Source organism: Mus musculus, chromosome 9 (assembly GCF_000001635.26).
Source record: "Mus musculus strain C57BL/6J chromosome 9, GRCm38.p6 C57BL/6J".
In the NCBI taxonomy this organism is placed as follows: domain Eukaryota; kingdom Metazoa; phylum Chordata; class Mammalia; order Rodentia; family Muridae; genus Mus; species Mus musculus.
In genome coordinates this window covers 38,576,280-38,595,636 of record NC_000075.6, presented here as the reverse complement: position 1 = coordinate 38,595,636, position 19,357 = coordinate 38,576,280, and the positions used below count along the sequence as shown (strand labels likewise).

The following is a 19,357-nucleotide window of genomic DNA, read 5'->3' as shown; positions in this document are numbered from 1 at the left end:
GCAATATATTGTTGTCCAGTGAGGGATACAAAATCAAGAATGCAAACACACAAAGATGCAGAGAGAATTTGAGATTTGATTTCAGATGATAAATATGGGTATTTGTCAGCATACTCATACAGACAACCTCATATTGCTTTAATCAAATCAATGGACAAAACTGTGAAATATCTGCTGTGCTAATGTTTACAATAGGAAACAATGAAAGTGAAGAGCTACTTAATGCTATTCTAAAAGAGGTAAAATGATAAAAGCATCAATTGTACACACAGTGAGAAAAAATCTATTTAAAAATAATGGAAAGGATATATCTGATTTTAATTGAGAAGATAAAAAGCTAATATGGAAATATTTTAAGCAAAACATTCTAAATATAATATATATCACAATCGAATAATTAAATACAGAAATAGTGTCAAAAATATAGCAAACACAATCTCTCTATTGTTTAAGTGTAGGCTCAGAGATATCCAGTTTATGATGAAAATATTCTCCTGTTCAAAGTCTTTCTCAGGGCAGCTTTAACATCTTTGTTCCTCAAGCTGTAAATTAAAGGGTTCATCATGGGAACCACAATGGTATAAAAAAGAGAAGAGAATTTCCCCTTATTGATAGATAGAGCTGAGGTAGGTTTAAGATACATGAATGCACCTGATCCAAAGAAGAGAGAAACAGCAAGCATATGGGAACTGCAGGTGCTGAAAGCTTTAGACCTGCTTTCAGTGGATTTTATTTTGAGAACACTGAAGAGGATGAAGCCATAAGAGATAAAGATGATGATAGTGGGTACAATTATGTCTTTTCCTGCTACAATGAACAGCTCTATCTCATTGATATAGGTGCTGGTACAGGAGATTTGCAGCAAAGGGAGGAGATCACAAAAATAGTGGTTGATGGTATTTCCATCACAAAATGTCAGTCTTAGAATACATCCAGTGTGTATCATGGCACCAGAAAATCCCATGAAATACGAACCAAGCATCAGATAACAACATACCTTAGAAGACAAGGTAACATTATACAACAGTGGATTGCAGATTGCCACATAGCGATCATAGGCCATTGAGGTCAGCACATAACACTCAGAAATGACAAAAAAGCAAAAGAAGTATAACTGGATCATACACCCTGTATAAGAGATAATATTCTTTTTTTGTATAAAGCTCATCAGCATTTTGGGTGTAATCACAGAAGAATAACAGAGATCAATGAAAGACAAGTTAAACAAGAGAAAGTACATGGGTGTGTGGAGGTGAGAATTTAGCCCAATTAAAATGATCAAGGTCAAATTTCCCAACACAGTTATCATGTATCCTACAAAAAAGAGTAGGAAAAATGGAATTTTGAGGTCAGGTTGGTCTGTTATCCCCAAGAGAATGAATTCAATTACCATAGAAGCATTTTCAAAAGTCATTCTTCTCTCAGAGAATCTGTGGAGACAAAGAAAATGAATGAAAATGGTCAGTTTCTTGTTTGTCAATAAACAAATAGCTTCAAATTCTTTGAACCAGCCTTTCATGATACTATGGTACAGATCAACATTGTCTTCCTCTAGTAGCATCACAGAGGTTAATTATAGTAAAAAGCGTCACCAATATACCACAGCTTTAACCAGTGACCTAATATTGCTAATATTATATTATTTAATACTTGAAAATTCAAAGGCAAAGGGCAAATTGGATGTATAGGAACTAATTGCCCTTCTTTTTTCTCATCCTTTATTACTACCGTCTATTCTTCATTCAGGGAAAAATTTTAGCAATCTACTGGTGACCTTTCTCTAGACTGGTCTTCAGCATACAGTATTTCCAATATCAAGCAAAAGAAACCAACTCCTCAATTGGATATACCTACATACATACATACATAGATACATACATCAATTGGATATATATATCCATATATATATATATATATACATAGCTAGTTCACAAAATTTCATAAATCTAAAGAAATTGGCCTCTCTTATCGAAATTCATAAATCTAGAATATTTTTCTGTTGATTTCTCTTGAACCTTAGACTTGCTCATAACATTACAGATTTTGGGGCTCTTTTTCACAATAAAGCCACTATGAAAACTAAAATCCAAAGAAAACATTAGAAGAAATACTAAATCATCTATGTGAAGTCAAATAGCAATTATAATCACCTAGAGGGAAGAATAATGTTGGATGCTGGAGCTACTGGAAATGAAAATGGCCCAAGAGGAAGAAAATTCAATCTTGCGAAGTAAAAAGAGTTTGGAAATCTAATGTTCAACCTGTTAACTTCAATAAATGGTGAATTAGTAACAGAATCCACCTGAAATTACCTTATTGCAGGTATATTTACACAAAAACCCAAGTATAGAGAAAAGGCATATGTGAATGAGCCTCAATACTTGGTCATTTCAAAAAGGATATGTGGTCAAAACAAATAATATACAACATAAACCCTTCTATACAATAATTATTTCTCAGTAAATGTATTCAAGAAAATGTAAGCTTTTAATATGAATAGATTTTAGAACTTACCCTATTTAAGAGAGAAATCTTATCGGTCCTTTTCATTGGTACTTGTTCCTTTTACTCTGGAAAAAAACATCAGACTCCAAAGCACTGGGTCTTTGCATTCTAAAAGAATCCTGCATAAAATTACTTTCTTGTGTGCTCTGGATATCTTTTCGAATCACTGTTTATGTTTAACAATTATAGTCCTAATTCTCTAAAGAAATTTAGCTTTCATTTTAATTATATTTGCTTCCTAAAAAGAGACATTGGGCATTTTATATGCTTTAATTGCATGTTAAACATCATAAGGAAGACAGAAACTTTTTTAGCTTCTCCCCAGGAAACATATACCAAATATAGAAAGGAGATGAGGTGAAGCCATTTAGATGCTTATACAACTATACTTCCTTGGTGACTCTGTATTTTATTCAAGAATACTCTTCTCTTTGGGGGATTACTGGAGCTAATGCTGAACTCCCAGATTCCAACTACCTCTTCTCTTCAGGGAAAACTATTGCTCTGGTTATTTCTCAGTTTGCCACGATGTTTTAATGTTAATTTTCCATAGAGTCTGCCCTCAGTCTTTCTTAAAATTAGATGTAAAGATTTCTAAGGTATGTCACAACACACACACACACACACACACACACACACACACACACACGATATTCTTATAGGTGTTTCTCACAAATACATTTAATTTTTTTTCTTTCTTCTTTTTTTTGTTATTGCTCTGTGGGTTAGACAAGTTTTGAACTACTGAGCTGTCTTCTCTAGCCCTCTAACATGATTAATATTTGGATGTGATAGGTTAGAATACATTCTTATAACATTTCCTGGCATGCATAGGAAAACCACTTAGAATACTCTCCCTGAAGGGATAATGGCCAAAAGCCTCAGGTAGACTGGGACACTTGATTTCACTAGTGACCCCTGTGGGCTTTTCAGATGCAGGAAGCTCCCTGCCCTTTGTATTTATCACTTAGACATTGTTTGCAAATGGAGTATTCCATCACAACTGCTTTCCACTGCATAAAATCCTCAACTCCCCCACTCCATGCCATGTGCCCACAGTCTCTTCTCTCACACAGAGACCACAGGCCTGAAGGACTACTGATTAAAGGAAAAAAATCCACTTCCAGATATATTTGTCTATTTCTTTTATTTCAAAACTGCCTCAATAAATCCTGATCTGACAGTCACCTTACCTCTATACTCTGATACTTTTGTTCTCAGTGCCTGTGTGCACAGATATTCACCCTAAGAATTAACTGAATATATTTTAGGGGTTGCACATACTCACCCTGTCCTCATAACATTTGAGCATATTGGGTAAAATACATTAAAATTCTATCAAGTGGCCCAATAACGAAACACAGTCAAGTAAGCATGGCCAGCCTAATCACTCACAGTAAATATAAAATAAAATAAAATAAAATAAAATAAATGAAATGAAATAAAATAAAATAAATTGAAAATTGAGTCAAATGATATAAAGCATACAAAATTAAAATTTTTCCTTTTTTGGGCAAATAATCCAGTTAATAAATATTTTGTATTTTGTGGCCCATATAGGATGTTGTTGTGTTGTGAAGCATGTTTATTCAGAATCCAAGCATTCGTGATCACCACCCAGAAACAAAAGATTTGGGTCTCACTCAATACAATTTTGTAATGTGGAAGCAGTTTCATAGAGTTTTTCCAGTAGCAGAACAAAGTTATAAATCAAGGCATTTTTTAAAGTACACTGGTAGAAATTTGTGGGTTATAAAAAGCAGTCAGAACCATCTGAACTATAGGTCTCACAGGCTAACTGATAGCATTTTTTGCCCCTGCTATTGGTAGAGTAAAGCTTTGTTATGTTAATGAATTCCAGGAACTATCTGCCTTTGTCAGGGTGTTAGCTCAGATACAAAGGTAGGAAAGTGATGGCTCTTTGGATAGCTCAAGGTAGCCCCAAGATATGGCAATTAAGCTATCCTATCAACAGGAAGACAAACTTTCAATATTATAGCTGATTTTATCAGTTAATCAGTTTTGTAGGCTACTTACTCCTGGTAGTTCTAGTTAGCACGTTAGCATTCCTTCTGAGCTCCGCCCAACCAACATTTACTTACCAACAGCTTCTAACTCTCTCTCTCTCTCTCTCTCTCTCTCTCTCTCTCTCTCTCTTCTCCTCCTCCTCCTCCTCCTCTTTTCTTTCTGCCTCTACTCCCTTCTCAACCCCCTTTCTATGCCTCCAAATAAGCTTCATTTTATACCAGACCCTTCATGTGATTGGCACCTTGGGGGAGGGGCATGGTGACTCAGGCATATCCCATTCCTGTGCACCATACTGTGCTTTTTTTTTATTATTACATATTTTCCTCAATTACATTTCCAATGCTATCCCAAAAGTCCCCCATACCCTCCCCCCCCACTTCCCTACCCACTCATTCCCATTTTTTTTGGCCCTGGCATTCCCCTGTACTGGGGCATATACAGTTTGCGTGTCCAATGGGCCTCTCTTTCCAGTGATGGCCGACTAGGCCATCTTTTGATACATATGCAGCTAGAGTCAAGAGCTCCAGGGTACTGGTTAGTTCATAATGTTGTTCCACCTATAAGGTTGCAGATCCCTTTAGCTCCTTGGGTACTTTTTAAAAAAATCAGTTCTTCTTTACAGAAGCTTGAAGCTGGTTATGCCTGTCTACCCGCCTTACAACCTCAAAGTCAGCTCTGGAGTTCGTGCATCCATAGCTTGACTAACCAGAGAAATCAAGATATTTGTAAATTCTACATACTTCCTAACATGAATGACGGGGGAGGCGGGGAGGGGAGTACCATATAGAATCTGAATAAAAATCAGAAATGCAGAAGAGACTGTGTTGGCATTCCTTCTGCACTCCAAAATGGAGAAATGTTGGTATTCCTTCTCAGCTACTCCTAAGAGTTACCTAGCGACAGCCATGAAGGCCTGGCTTGCTATAAATGGGCCTGGTTAACTTCTCTGACTCTCTGTCTCGCTGGGCTCCTTTGCTATCCCTGATTCCTTCCTTGTTCTTTCCCCTTCCCCCTGCCCCCCTCTCTCCATGGCTTCTGGCCTGCCTCTTGTCTTCTCTTTCTCAGTCTCTCTGTGTCCTATTCTGTCCCTTCTCTTTCTCTGCCCCTACTCTGTTCTCAAGCTCCCTTCCCATGCCCCCATTCTATACCAGACATGTCCTATAGCCGGTTCCGGAAAGTGTGTGTGGGGCGATGTCTCAGCATGGGTCTGCCAAGGAACCTCCTCCCACTACATCTTACTGCATTCTACAAAACATATCTTTGGTTTTACCAAGCACATCAGACTGAAGTGTGTTTTAAATCAATAAGTGTTGTAGATTTATTCATGTCTTAGACGACTCAGACTGTGTGGTTCCCAGACATTCATGTAATATTTCTTGTATAAATAGCAAGAGCTAATGACTGAATGATTATTTTTAAACATACATCATTGTGAAAAATAAACCCTGGAAGAAACTGTGTTCCTGAAGTGTGATTGCCTGATTAAACTGCAATGGCAGGCAATGTTTGAAATTTGCAAGCCTAGATGCTACTTACATTATTTTGGGCTAGTTTTGACCTTATCCTTCAACAGACATGCCTTGCCCAGCTTGTGTCAGAACTAACTTTAGGTGATTAAGTTTTAATAGATTAAAAACTTCAAAATTGATTGAATAGCAAAACACTCACTTCAACCACCCTAAAAGCAAAGAATGTCATCAGATACCATAATCTTAGGCCCTTGACTCCTCACATCTTGTAACTTCTCACATGCAATTTGAAAAGTTCAACTTATAAAATGACATCATTTTACTATCTCAGCATCTTTACCTATTATCTAACAGATATCACAAGAAAAATACAAGACCAAAATTAAGTCATTTTCTTATTAAGACCAATTTGGTATACTTTTTATACTAATCATAAAATGAAAATTTATAAAAAATTTTTTTACCAAGATACAAGTGGAAAAATTCAAATGGAATAATCCCTGAAAACTAAAATATAAGAATAACATATTGTTACTCAAGAAAAGATAGCAAGTGGGGAAATTAAGAGTCATAAAACAACAATATAAAACAGTAAAATAGTATTAATACGTCTTCAACTATCAGTGACCATATAGGAAAATAATCAATTGGTCCTTATTCAAGAGACTTAGGATGACTGAATGAAAAAAAAAATGTGTATATATTCTGTCTACATGAGACTCACTTTAATCTTATGAATACACATAGAATGAAAGTGAGGGAATAGAAAAAAATAATATACTGTGTAAACCTAAAGTGAATGAGAGTTTCAGTAAGAAGAGTTATTGAAAGAAAATAAAACTTGAGACATGTGATTCATGTAATTTATGTCAAATAGCACAAAGAATTGTTTGTGAGCTTTGAAACCTGGGGCTGAGAACATAGCAGAACAGGCCAGGACATGCCCGGGCAGGCCCATTGTTACATGTCCTGACTGGCCTGGTGCCTCCCTATCTCCCGCCCTTCTGACAGTCTGTTGATGTTTAAATGGACCAATCATGTGAAACCTCACCAATTCCTCCCCCAGCCCCACCTCTTTTCTATAAAAACCCCTAGCTTCCAAGCCTCCTGGTCGAAACCACTGTCTCCTGCGTGAGATATGTTTCGAACCGGAGCTCCGCCATTATGGCTCCACCATGTGGTCAACACCTCTGTCTCCTGAAAGAGACATGTGTCGGCCCAGAGCTCCGTCATTAAACTACCTCATGCTTTTACATCAAGATGGTTGTCTCTTCGTGATTCTTGGGTACACACCGAACAGAAATTGAGTGGGGGTTTCCCCACTAGGTTCTTTCATTATATCTGTCAAAATATATATTAGGAAAATATTGTTCAGGTCATGTGTAGGTTACCACAGTTACTGTAAGTTCACGAATGCAATGGTTATGTTCTTTCTCAAAGAATACACTTCACATCACCCCCTCCTGTCTTTTGGCTCTTAGGTGTATTCTTTACTCCCTTCCATGATGTTTTCTGAGATTTAGGGGTGATATAGATGTTGCATTTAGAGATGAACACCCAATTCTCAGCACTTTGACCAGTTTTATAGGTCTCTACATTAACTCTGCTCCTCACTACTAAGTAAATCTTTCCGTCTGAGAGTATGAGAATCTAATTTCTGAGTATTAGTGTTTTAAAAATTCAATATAATACCATATTTATTAGAAAACAAAAGTAGATTCCCTGCTAAGGCCACTCTTGCCATAGGCTTCTGATCAGGGTTACATATACAGTACCATGCAGAGTTCCCGCTTGTTGAGTGAACCTCAAAAATGCAATAAATGGTTATTGCTAGAACTGGCATGATACTATTGGGATAATGAGCACATTGTGCCTGGCAGGAAGGCATTGCAGCTTCCAGGTTTCAAAGACAGATAAGACTGTTGAAAATGTTTCTCTACCAGTATCCTACATGATATAGTCTAACATCACAAGAGCTAACCAGAAGAATAAAAGCTTCTAGCTCAGATCTAGCTTAATTTCTCTGTGTCCTGTGATTAAAGTACATGGTGCCTTCAGCCATAGGACATCACTATCTAACCTTAGTTGTCAATTAAAATCAACAGTAATGCCCTTTATTGTATGTCTAACCACAAGTCATAAAGGTATCATACAATTGACAATCATATGTAATTTTTCTGGGAGTGGTACTATCCACTTCTGCTTGGTGTTTTATCTAAAGTTTCTATTGGTGTGGTAGAACATCATGACCAAAGGCTAAATGAGAAGGAAGTTACTTCAGCTTGGATCTTTACTGTTCAATCCATTACCAAAAGGAGTCAGGACAGGAACTACAGTATTAACTTGGCAGAGGTCATGAAGCAACACTGCTTAATGACTTGCTTCCATGGCTAGGTCACCCTATCTCTTATATGACTCAAGACCACCTGCCCATGGGTGGCATTACCTCATAGTGGACTAGCCCACAAAAATGTTCCACAGTCCAGTTTTATGGAGGTATTTTCTCAACTGAGGTTTCCTACTCCAAAATGTCCCTAACCTTTATCAAAGTTAACTAAAAAAGTAGCCAGCATAAAAGTTGTCACCATTAAAACTTCCTTTAAATTATATATTTGAACATATCATACTGTTTAGTACACAAAGCAACAGTGAAATTGTAAATTGAAAGAAATCACAATAATTTAGCCATTAAAGTTCCTTCAACTACATTTATGCTTATTTTATTAGTTTTCAAGAAAGGTATAGATTCTCTTAGTGACAAAAATTGGTCCACATATTAATCAGAGGTATGTTGTCTTTACTCATGTACACTGCATACATGGATCAAATATAATAATAATTTATTCATCTAGTCCCATGCATCTCATTGGAAATGAGGTGGAACAGCTAAATGGAGGGTTTTCTAAAACTATAACTGTCTACCAAGGGATCCAGCTGTATCACCTCTGGGCAAGCAGCCAAAGGACAGATGATCTTAAATTGTGAAATATAAAAGAAAGAACACACTGTTTATAAAAACAAAATTATTTTTCACTATTTGTAAAATGCCAGTGCACATACATCAGAGATAAGCTCTGATGTAAATGGCTCCATGAGGTCATCTTCACTCATTAAAATGACTAATTTGTGAGAGTCCCATGAATTCCCTTTTATCATTAAATAAAAAGGGAATAATAATATAATCTTTGATAACTTCCTAAACAAAACAGATGAGCAAGTATAAATAAAATCACATTAAACCTCTAAAACTCTTTTTATAAAATCTTATTACCTCCTAGCCAGTTTTATGTATCCATAATTAATTGTTAATAGTTTGTATGAAAAATGTGAGAAGTTGCTGGTCCCTTCCAATCAATTAATCTACCTTTCTTTCAAAAAGTGTTTTCCTGTTTCCTCATCATCCTCTTTTGGGAGGTGATAGAGCCTTTATGACTAGCCGTGAATAGAGCTGATGTTCAGAGGGAAGATGCTTGGCATGGAACTCTAAATAACTTTAAGAGTCCCACAGTCTTTGAAAATTCTTAAAATTTCAATCCCTTTAAAATATCTAATCTCTTTTAAAATCCAAAGTCTTTTTACAATTAAAAGTCTCTTACTGTGGGCTCCACTAAAATACTTCCATCAAGAGGGGAAAATATCAGGGCACACTCACAATCAAAAGGAAAATCAATCTCCAACTGTCCAATGTCTGGAATTCACTCATGATCTTCTGGATTCCTCCAATGGCTTGGGTCACTTCTCCAGTTCTGCCCTTTGTAGCACACACCTCATCCTCTAGGCTCCAGATGCCTGTACTCCACTGTTGCTGTTGTTCTTGGTAGACATTCATGGTACTGGCATCTCCAAAACACTGCTGTTTTCTGCTATAACTAGGGTTCACCAATAGCCTCTCATAGGCTCTTTTCTTGGTGCCAAGCCTCAACTCCTTTGCATGACTCCTTCAAGTCCTTGGCCATCAACTACAACAGAGGCTGTACTTTCTCCAATGGTCTTGCATGTCCTCTCACAGTGCAGAGCATCAGCTGTTCTTCATGGCACCTTCATGTCTTCAAACCAGTACCACCTGGGTGAGTCTTACATGTTACCAAGTCCAGCCACAGCACAAGGTGCAACTTTGGCTATCTCTGGAACACAGCCTCTGTGCTCTCAGAAAACACTTCCCAGAAGATTTCCCCTCAATGATGTTGGTCTCTTCTTAATTACTACTAATTTCTAGCTCCAGCTAACTAGCATCAATAGTCCTAGTAATGCAGTTTTTGCTTTAGTAGTTCTGGTATCTCCTTAATCACACCTGATTCTTCAGCCCCCAGCTAACCAAAACTACAGAATCTTTATAATCAAAACATAGCCCTGAAAAGAATCTCTTAATTTTCCCTCTGAAATTTCACAAGGCCTCCATCTTCTGCACTGTTTGCAACATTATCTTCCAAGCTCCTACACAACATCCCACAGACCTTTTTTTTTTTTTGAAATTTAAAGAAAAAAATATTGAAGATCTGAAAAACAACTCCTACAAGATTGACTTTTCCATAAAACTGCAGCTACACGATGCATTGTGTCTATCATGTTAAAACATGCATTAGACACAAATACAAACCCCACGAAAACAAGCCACCATTCTTTAACAATTGAGCAAAGATAAGATGCCTAAGGAATGACATGGATGACTTGCAAAGGATGGGTTCTTAAAGCACCATTAAAAAAAAAAAAGAGCACAGATGGATGAGTGTTCATATATATACACTGAAGTGAACCTTTGGTACTAAGAATCAGAGCATTTGTCGTAGAGCATTAACACATATTATAAAAGTGTGTAGTGTCAAAAGAACAGAACCACCAGCATTCAAAAGCAGCTTTGTCAACTAGGCAAACACTCTACAGCATGTCTCTCTGTTTTCCATCACTGATACACTGGTAGAAACTTTGAAATGAAAAAAAAAAAAAGAAAAGAAAAAAAGGAGCAGTTACTCCTTTTATTTTCTCTGTTTAAAATCAAACAGAAAACAAACAACTCTGTTATACACTAGAGCTCTTAACCCTGAATGGATCTTCAAGCCCAAAGTTCCAAAGTTTTTCCAGTCACCTTCTGATGACATGGAGCACACACCAAAATCATTCTGATTCATGGACAGTACAGTTGAGATGGCTCTCAAAGTCTGTGGATGAGCTTATCTTCAGTGGAATTCCCAAGTTTCTGTTTCTCAATGGTTCAAAGTTGCTGTCCGTACTGCTGCTGCATCCATGAGTATCACCTTAAGGGACATCATCTCCTAGTACACTGAAGGATGCTGCAGGCCATGGGAACAGGTCAGTGTCATGAATATTGAACTATCACTAAGTACTGAGGTGGATTATGTTCTGCAGTTTATTTGAAAATAGTTTTTCATCACTGGAAAGAGAGGCCCATTGGACATGAAAACTTTATATGCCCCAGTACAAGGGAACACCAGGGCCAAAAAGTGGGAGTGGGTGGGTAGGGGAGTGGAGGGGAGAGTATGGGGGACTTTTGGGATAGCATTGGAAATGTAAATGAGGAAAATACCTAATTAAAAAAAAGTTGACCAATTTTTGTGTATTATTTGATTCTCAAAATATTCAATGTTATCAATATGTTTGATGTATATAATGCATTTAAATAATTAAAAAATTAAGAAAAAAGAAAAAAAAGAAAATAGTTTTTGCATAGTATATTTTTGTATTACTTTAACCTCACAGGATACACACTTGATATTAAGCTGGTTTTCCTATAAACCCTAAAATCATACCATCTGGGGTAATATAAAAGAAGAACAATAACAAATGTTTATGGCAGTAGAGGAGATCTGACATCTTTCATATGTAGCTTATAACCATAAGCAATGGAACAGAATGTAATGAAACAGAAACACTTAATAGTCTAAGATAACAGTTTGAATTAGAAACAGTCACCATGTTCTTCCTCTAAGTGGTACTGAATGAAATTGAAAACATATGTCTATATGATAAACTTGGTTCTAATAAGTAAATGCATTTTAGAGCATAATTTATAAATAACTACCTACCAGTTTTATACTTTTATTAGAATATTTCTTCATATACATTATTTTCATCATTTTCCACTCCCCCAACTCTTTTCAGATCCTCCCACCTCTTTATCCATTCAACTTTATGTTCATTCTCAAGCAGAGATAAAAGCAATCAAACAAATTGTGAATAAAATAAGGAATGCCAAATGAAAAACAAATAAAATTAAACTAAAAACTCTCACAAAACAAACAAACAAAAACAAAATAAAACATGTAGTTTATTTTGTGTAAATTTAACAAATATATATTAACTACTGAATGGATAAACAATATGTTCTATATCTTTTGTTCCAAATATATTTAGATGTAAAAATATAGCACAGACTCATTCTAAAGCTTGGATGAATGTCACAAACATATATAAAGGCAATCATAAAGGAAAATATACTATTCAGATTTAGTTTATGAATTGTCTAGAACAGAAAAATATATAGAAATAAAAATTTCCACGGCATACTTTACAAATGTGCAGATGAGTAAAACATGGAAATCAATTTAGGACTCAGACAACTGAGGAATACATCTCAAACATAAACACTGAAAAGCATAGAGGAAAACCTTAGCAAGGAAATCAAGACACTGAAAGAACCAAAGAGCAGCTATCAGTCAGTCAAATAGAAATCACAGTATAAAGCATTGTCCACAGAGCAATACAACATTCTGAAAGCATTTCATTATCTTTAGTAGGAAATCACAAGTCCAAATTTCAGCCAATCTTTTTCTAACTGCACCGGCAAAATATGCATTTTGCTACTCAGAATGAAAAATAACGTGTTTTCTATCCCAAAATGGTATGATAAAACAAGGAAATGTTGTTTGAATTAGCATTATATTGGGGGAGAATCCACAGCCAAAGTTCAAAAGGGACTTGTTATCCCAATATTGTCTTAGATAAATAACATTTTCAAAATGCAGTAGACTGAGTCAATATTAAACATGCTAGACTTGAAATCAAGACTAATAGATTACCCTGAACTTTTTATTTAATGAGCATTTTTACACTAAGGTCCTCTATTCACATTAAACTCTACAATCTTGCTCATTACTTATAGGGCTATGAATATATGTAATATATATATATATATATATATATGTAGAATATTAATATGATTAATGTGATTAAAGAAGTTTTGAAGTTGTATTTTTAATCAGTAAAGAAACAACTGAATCAGAACAAAGTAATTTTAAAGAGACATAATTAAAGAGCATTGTCAAATATGATATTGACTAATCATTTTTATTTTATTTAATCACTGAACAAATGATAGATTAAGAATTTTACAAAGCCTTTAATTAATAATAACTAGTTTTAAAATCTTGCATTTGACACAGCTGTCATAAAGATAATAATTTTATTACTAAAACTTTTTCCTGCTCAAAGTTTTTCTCAGGGCAAGTTTAACATCTTTATTTCTCAAACTGTAGATTAAAGGGTTCATCATGGGGACTACAATGGTATAGAAGACAGAAGACACTTTCCCTTCATTCAAAGATCCAACAGAGGAGGGTTTCAGGTACATAAATGCACATGACCCATAAAACAGGGAAACAGCAATTATATGAGAACTGCAGGTGTTGAAGGCTTTATATCTGCCCCTAGTGGACTTTATTTGGAGGATATTAGAAAGGATAAAGCCATAAGAAATAAAGACAACAATACTAGGCACAGTGATATCTTTTCCCCCTACAATGAAAATCTCTACCTCATTTATATAGGTGCTTGTGCAGGAAAGCTGCATCAAAGGCAGAAGATCACAGAAGTAGTGATTGATGGTGTTCCCATCACAGAAAGTCAGTCTCAGGATGCATCCAGTATGGATCATGGCATCAGAAAATCCCATCAAATATGAACCAAGCATAAGATAGGAACAGACTTTAGGGGACATGGTAACATTATACATGAGTGGATTGCAGATAGCCACATAGCGATCATAAGCCATTGCTGTCAGGACATAACATTCCGAGATGACAAAAAAACAGAAGAAGTAGAGTTGAGTCATACATCCCGCAAAACCAATAATATTCTTCTTTAGTACAAAGTTCATCAGCAATTTGGGTGTAACAACAGAAGAATAGCAGAGGTCTATGAAGGACAAGTTAAAGAGAAAAAAGTACATAGGGGTGTGAAGGTGAGAGTTCAGCACAGTTAGAAAAATCAAGGTCAAATTCCCAAAGGCAGTTATCATATACATTACTAGGAAAACTAAGAAGAGGGGTATTTGAAGGTCAGGGTTATCTGTTAACCCCAAGAGAATGAATTCTGTTACCAAAGAGTGATTTGTCAGGACCATTCTTCTCTAATAGAATCTGTGGAGATAAAAGATATCAGTGAAATTAAAGTGTCACAGAGACTTTACTATTGTTTTTTTCTCCCATATATATGACACATGTGGTGGGAATGCCTGAAAATCCCTCAACTGCTTACTGGATTCTATGGAAAACTAAGTCATAAATGTTAAGAGTAAAATGATTCAGTTACAAAATATGATTCAGTTCTGAAGACTCAGTGTTCATCATGTTAGTAATAATTAACAAGATTTTGCTATATACTTGAGTCTGAACATGTTACATCTTGCAATTGTCTATTCATTTTATATAAGTTATGTTCACCCCAAACACATAAAGCAAGTCTGTTGGGGGAAAACAGATGTGAATTAGCTTCATTTTGGGCATGTCACAATGAACAAATTGTTCAAAACAAGTTGTAAATCTTACATGATTTATTTCAGACTTCATGGATGTCTCAAAATAGTTCTTACATAAAAGTTGCACATTGACATAGACTTTAAAACATACCTACTAATGACATATAGACAGAGCAGGTTACGCAAAAGTATCTGTATTTGTATGTGAGTATAGTATGCATGTTAATGAAAAGGAGGCCATACGCATGAAGGAAAGCATAGGGGTTTATATAAGTGTATTTGAAAGTAGGAAGAGGAAGGAGAAAATAATGTAATTATGTCAAGCTAAAAAAAAATGGTAGAAATCTTTTTATAAACTTTTCATCAGAGAGAAAATAGTAATTTTTTTAACCTGTCCTTGCTATCCCAAAATATATCAATCTACAAGTCTGTTTCTTTAATGTCAAGAATCTGAAGCATTAAATTAATTTCTTATGTTTCTCAGAAATCTTTTTGAAATGCTGATCATAAAATATAGTGTGAATCCTTAATCTTGCAAAGAAATAGATAAAAAATAAACAGCTTTTCTTATGTTCACTTTTAGACTGGAGGAGACACCAGAAAATTTTATGTAGTTAATTCTATACTGCACTTACCTGTGAATCCACAGTAAAATCTTCACCAGTCTCTTCCTAGAGCACAGATTTCAGTTTTAAGAAGGAAATGAGTTGTTTTCTTTCATATGATGGACCATAATATATCTTTATGAACTTAGCAACAAAGGTGTGACCTTCTCTTTAGGGATTGGTATGACATTTATCTTTATGCCAATATTGAACTCGTATCTCCCACTGACCTCATCTCTTAAGGGAAATCTTTTGTTGTGGTATGTTTTGGTTTTCTTTGTGGATCATTAACAGCAATATTCCACACATTCCCATTCAAACTTCCTTTACATTTTATTCCAAGTTCATTTTTAATGTATCATGTCTTCTGCTATAGCCACAAATAACTTTTTAAAAGTTGTGCTTTTTACTGTATTTATTTTGAATGAACTGTATCAAATCCAAGAAGACACACCTGCTCTTGAGTAAGTACTCTGTCATTGTTTAACACTCCAGTCCTACAAAGTCACTTTTCTTTGTTTTACCATCTTAGTTTTGTATGGGAAAAAAAAACCAAAAACCAACATGATGAAGGCAATGTATATGGGAAGAAACCAGGCTGGAGACTTTATAGAGTTCAGAGCATAGGTTAGTCCATAAACATTATGAAAACAAACGCTGCCAGGCATGCATGCCTTTAATCCCAGCTCTTGGGAGGCAGAGGCAGGTGGATCTGAGTTCGAGGCCAGTCTGGTCTACAAAGTGACTTCCAGGACAGTCAAGCCTACACAGAGAAACCCTGTCTCGAAAAACAAAAAAATTCAAAAACAAAACAAACAAAAAAACAAAACAAATAAACAAACAAATAAACAAGCATTGTACAGGTAGACATGGGGCTGGATTAATAGCTGACATATCATATCTGATCAACTGCATAAGTTGTACACAAAGCTGGAAATAGATTGGTCTTTGGAAACTCAAAATTTATCCCCAGTAAAACACTTTCTCATACAAGAGCATACCAACAATCCTTGTCAAACAGTTCTACTACACGGGGACTAAGCATTCAAGGATATGAATTTATGTGAGTCATTCTCATTCAAACTAGTATAAACCTTAATTAAGTATTTTGATAAAATCAAAATTTTCTTAGCAAGTACACTGCTCAGAACTTAAATGTAATAAGTGTATTAATGAGGCCAAAGATCTAACAATCATTACAATAAGGAAAGAAGCTATGTACTTAGAAAAGTTACTTAACACTTCTGCACTCCAGGTTCATTTATATAAAATAGAAATTGTTAAAATGTTATAAAATTTGTCTGATCATTTTTGTTATTAAATGAAAAAGAGAAGAAAAAAATTAAAAGAATGTCATTGACTTGAGGATTTGGTGAAATATCAGCCATGAAAATCAAGTGCTATTGAGATTAGGAAGGAATAATATCCAGATTAATACACCATTAAGAGAAAATATTATGAGTTTAATATCTGTGTAAATTAATACCAAAAGTAGATTATTTCTGTCATATATTACTGATTCCAGGAGATTTTGCATGACTAGGGAGAATACTAGGAAGTTTTGAATTTTTCATTTATTATATACATTTCAATGATTTAATGACTAATTGTTTTCCTTATTTAAATAATACATAGTATCATAACAGTAAATGTTTCTTTCAAGTAATATATAGCCTTGAAACCTTTACCCTTTCTGTACTCTTCATGGTTTTGGCCAACGTGTTTATTTAATTATGTTATATGTAAGCATATAGCCAAAGTAGATCTATAATTTCAAATTAAAGAGAAGTTATTTCTTTCCAATTTTTTGAGAAGCTGCCAGAATGATTTCAAGAGTTATTGTACAAGTTTGCACTTTCACAGCAGTGGCAGAACCTCCCTCCATACAGAGTATCACCAAGGAAACAATCAGTGCTTTGAAAAGGTAACCACATTGTCAAACTTTTTCCCCAGTGAACGAAAGATAAATATAACTTAGTAGAAATTGGAGATAGAAATGAAATATTACTTCAGCTATCAGTGGAAAGGAGAGAATCAGTAAGAGGAAGTTTTCAGGAAATTAACTAAGAAATATTATAAACTTTTAAATTTCTTATAGAAAATGATGATATCGAACAAGAGCATGTAAACAAATCTCTGACAAATGATAGATAATGACGGATACAGTAATAAAACTCTCCTATTTAAGAAGAATATAGGGCAATGTGACCTCTTGTGTAAATTTACTAGACCTTGAAGTTACAACTGATATCAACACTTCTAAAAACTATTTAAGGGGCTGGCGAGATGGCTCAGTGGGTAAGAGCACCCGACTGCTCTTCCGAAGGTCCAGAGTTCAAATCCCAGCAACCACATGGTGGCTTACAACCATCCGTAATGAGATCTGACTCCCTCTTCTGGTGTGTCTGAAGACAGTACTTACATATAATAAATAAACAAATCTTTAAAAAAAAACTATTTAATAGATAGATTTAAAGCATATCCAATTCAATCCTATAAATATGGCAAAAACCTACATCAAAATGAGATTTAAAAAATCCCAGAATAAAAAAAATTGTGGACTAATTAATCCATAAACATTTTAAAGCCAGTTTTCAGCAGCATATTAAAACATCATGCATCATAATCAAGTTAATTCAAAAAAGAATTCTATGTACACAGTCAAAATTAGAATAAGCACATATAAATATGAGGTCAAACCATATCATGTTTTCAGAAGGTACAGTAATATTTTAGCAATCTCCCAAATACATTTATAATAAAATATGTGAATGACAGAAAAAAGATAGCTATCACAAATCACAATAGTAAAGACTGTGCATGACACAGGCAGCAGCACACTAAATACAATAAGTGATGAAAATATTCCCTCTTAAGAAAAGAGGACACCAGATTCCCACTCCTACCTTTTATTGAATATAATAATTAGAATCTGTACTGACAAGTACGGCAAGAGAAATAAATGAGTGAAACAAATAAATAGGAGAGTAACTACCAACTTAAAGTATTTTTATTAACAGATGGTATAACCCCACCTTCTGTAAGACCTGAGAAACTCTCCTACCTTGATGAACACTTTCACCAAAGTAGCAGTTGTATATCCCAATAATGAAGCCACTGTGAAATAGAGCAAGAAAACAACAGTGCTTTAATATCTTCTAATAGAAGAAAATGTAGAGTTGAGCAAAGGGGTATGAATAGTCTAAAGGAAAAACCTGCAAGACATCAAAAAACAATGAATTAGATTCAAGATCGAAGGAACTCTCATGTTTCTAGCAAATATTATATATAAGAAAATGGATTAGTATCAACAAAGTCTACAGGGTCAATGAAATAGACAACAAAATTAAAGTATTATTATTCACAGAAGTAAAAAATTGGCAAATACATATTGAACTACAGAATATGAAAATTGCAATAATTTTCAAAAAAATAAGAGCCATGTCATTGGTATTATGATATATAATATCATACTATGCTATAGAAATATAAGAAACACAGTTTATGACACAACACTGTGCTAGCACAGAGACACAAATGGATCAGTAGAATAGGATATGGGCATAAAAATAAAAATCTCAGAGATACAGACATCTAATGAAAGACAAAATCCTCATAAATCAATAAGAAAGCAAAGACAAACTGTTTAAGCTCTTTCTGGAGTTAAGTAAGATAGCATATTCTTGTAACCTCCTTACTTGGGAGGTGGAAATGAAAGGATCAGTAGTTGGAGTTACTATAAGTTACATAGATAGAGACAATCTAGGTACAAAATAACTTGTCTCCACATTTAGAAAAATATAAGAACACAACAGTAATATCAAATGATACACTGAGATAGATATCCACATGTAAATGAAGGAAAGTCTATATTTCTCATTCTATACAAAAAATACCATGAAATATATGATAGACCTTTATGAAAAACTTGAAAGTTTGAAGACAATGGGCAAACAAGAAGGAAAACCTTCAAGACAGATTCAGAGTAAATGAATTTCTGAACAGGCATTTTTAAACTTAATTTCTTGCTTCCTTGCAGT

At 34.8% G+C, this 19,357-nt stretch overlaps 2 protein-coding genes across 2 annotated transcripts; both read right to left on the bottom strand.

Annotated features, from left to right (window-relative positions):
- Positions 1–475: 475 nt before the first annotated feature.
- On the bottom strand, positions 476–2,834 carry Olfr913 (olfactory receptor 913). The gene is made up of 2 exons (NM_001011523.2): positions 2,515–2,834; positions 476–1,430 (listed from the first exon to the last, which is right to left on the bottom strand). The coding sequence occupies exon 2, from the start codon at positions 1,412–1,414 to the stop codon at positions 476–478; it is 939 nt and encodes a 312-aa protein (NP_001011523.2). The 5' UTR covers positions 1,415–1,430; positions 2,515–2,834.
- A 10,591-nt stretch (positions 2,835–13,425) lies between these two features.
- On the bottom strand, positions 13,426–15,393 carry Olfr912 (olfactory receptor 912). The gene is made up of 2 exons (NM_146810.2): positions 15,348–15,393; positions 13,426–14,374 (listed from the first exon to the last, which is right to left on the bottom strand). The coding sequence occupies exon 2, from the start codon at positions 14,356–14,358 to the stop codon at positions 13,426–13,428; it is 933 nt and encodes a 310-aa protein (NP_667021.2). The 5' UTR covers positions 14,359–14,374; positions 15,348–15,393.
- Positions 15,394–19,357: the final 3,964 nt, after the last annotated feature.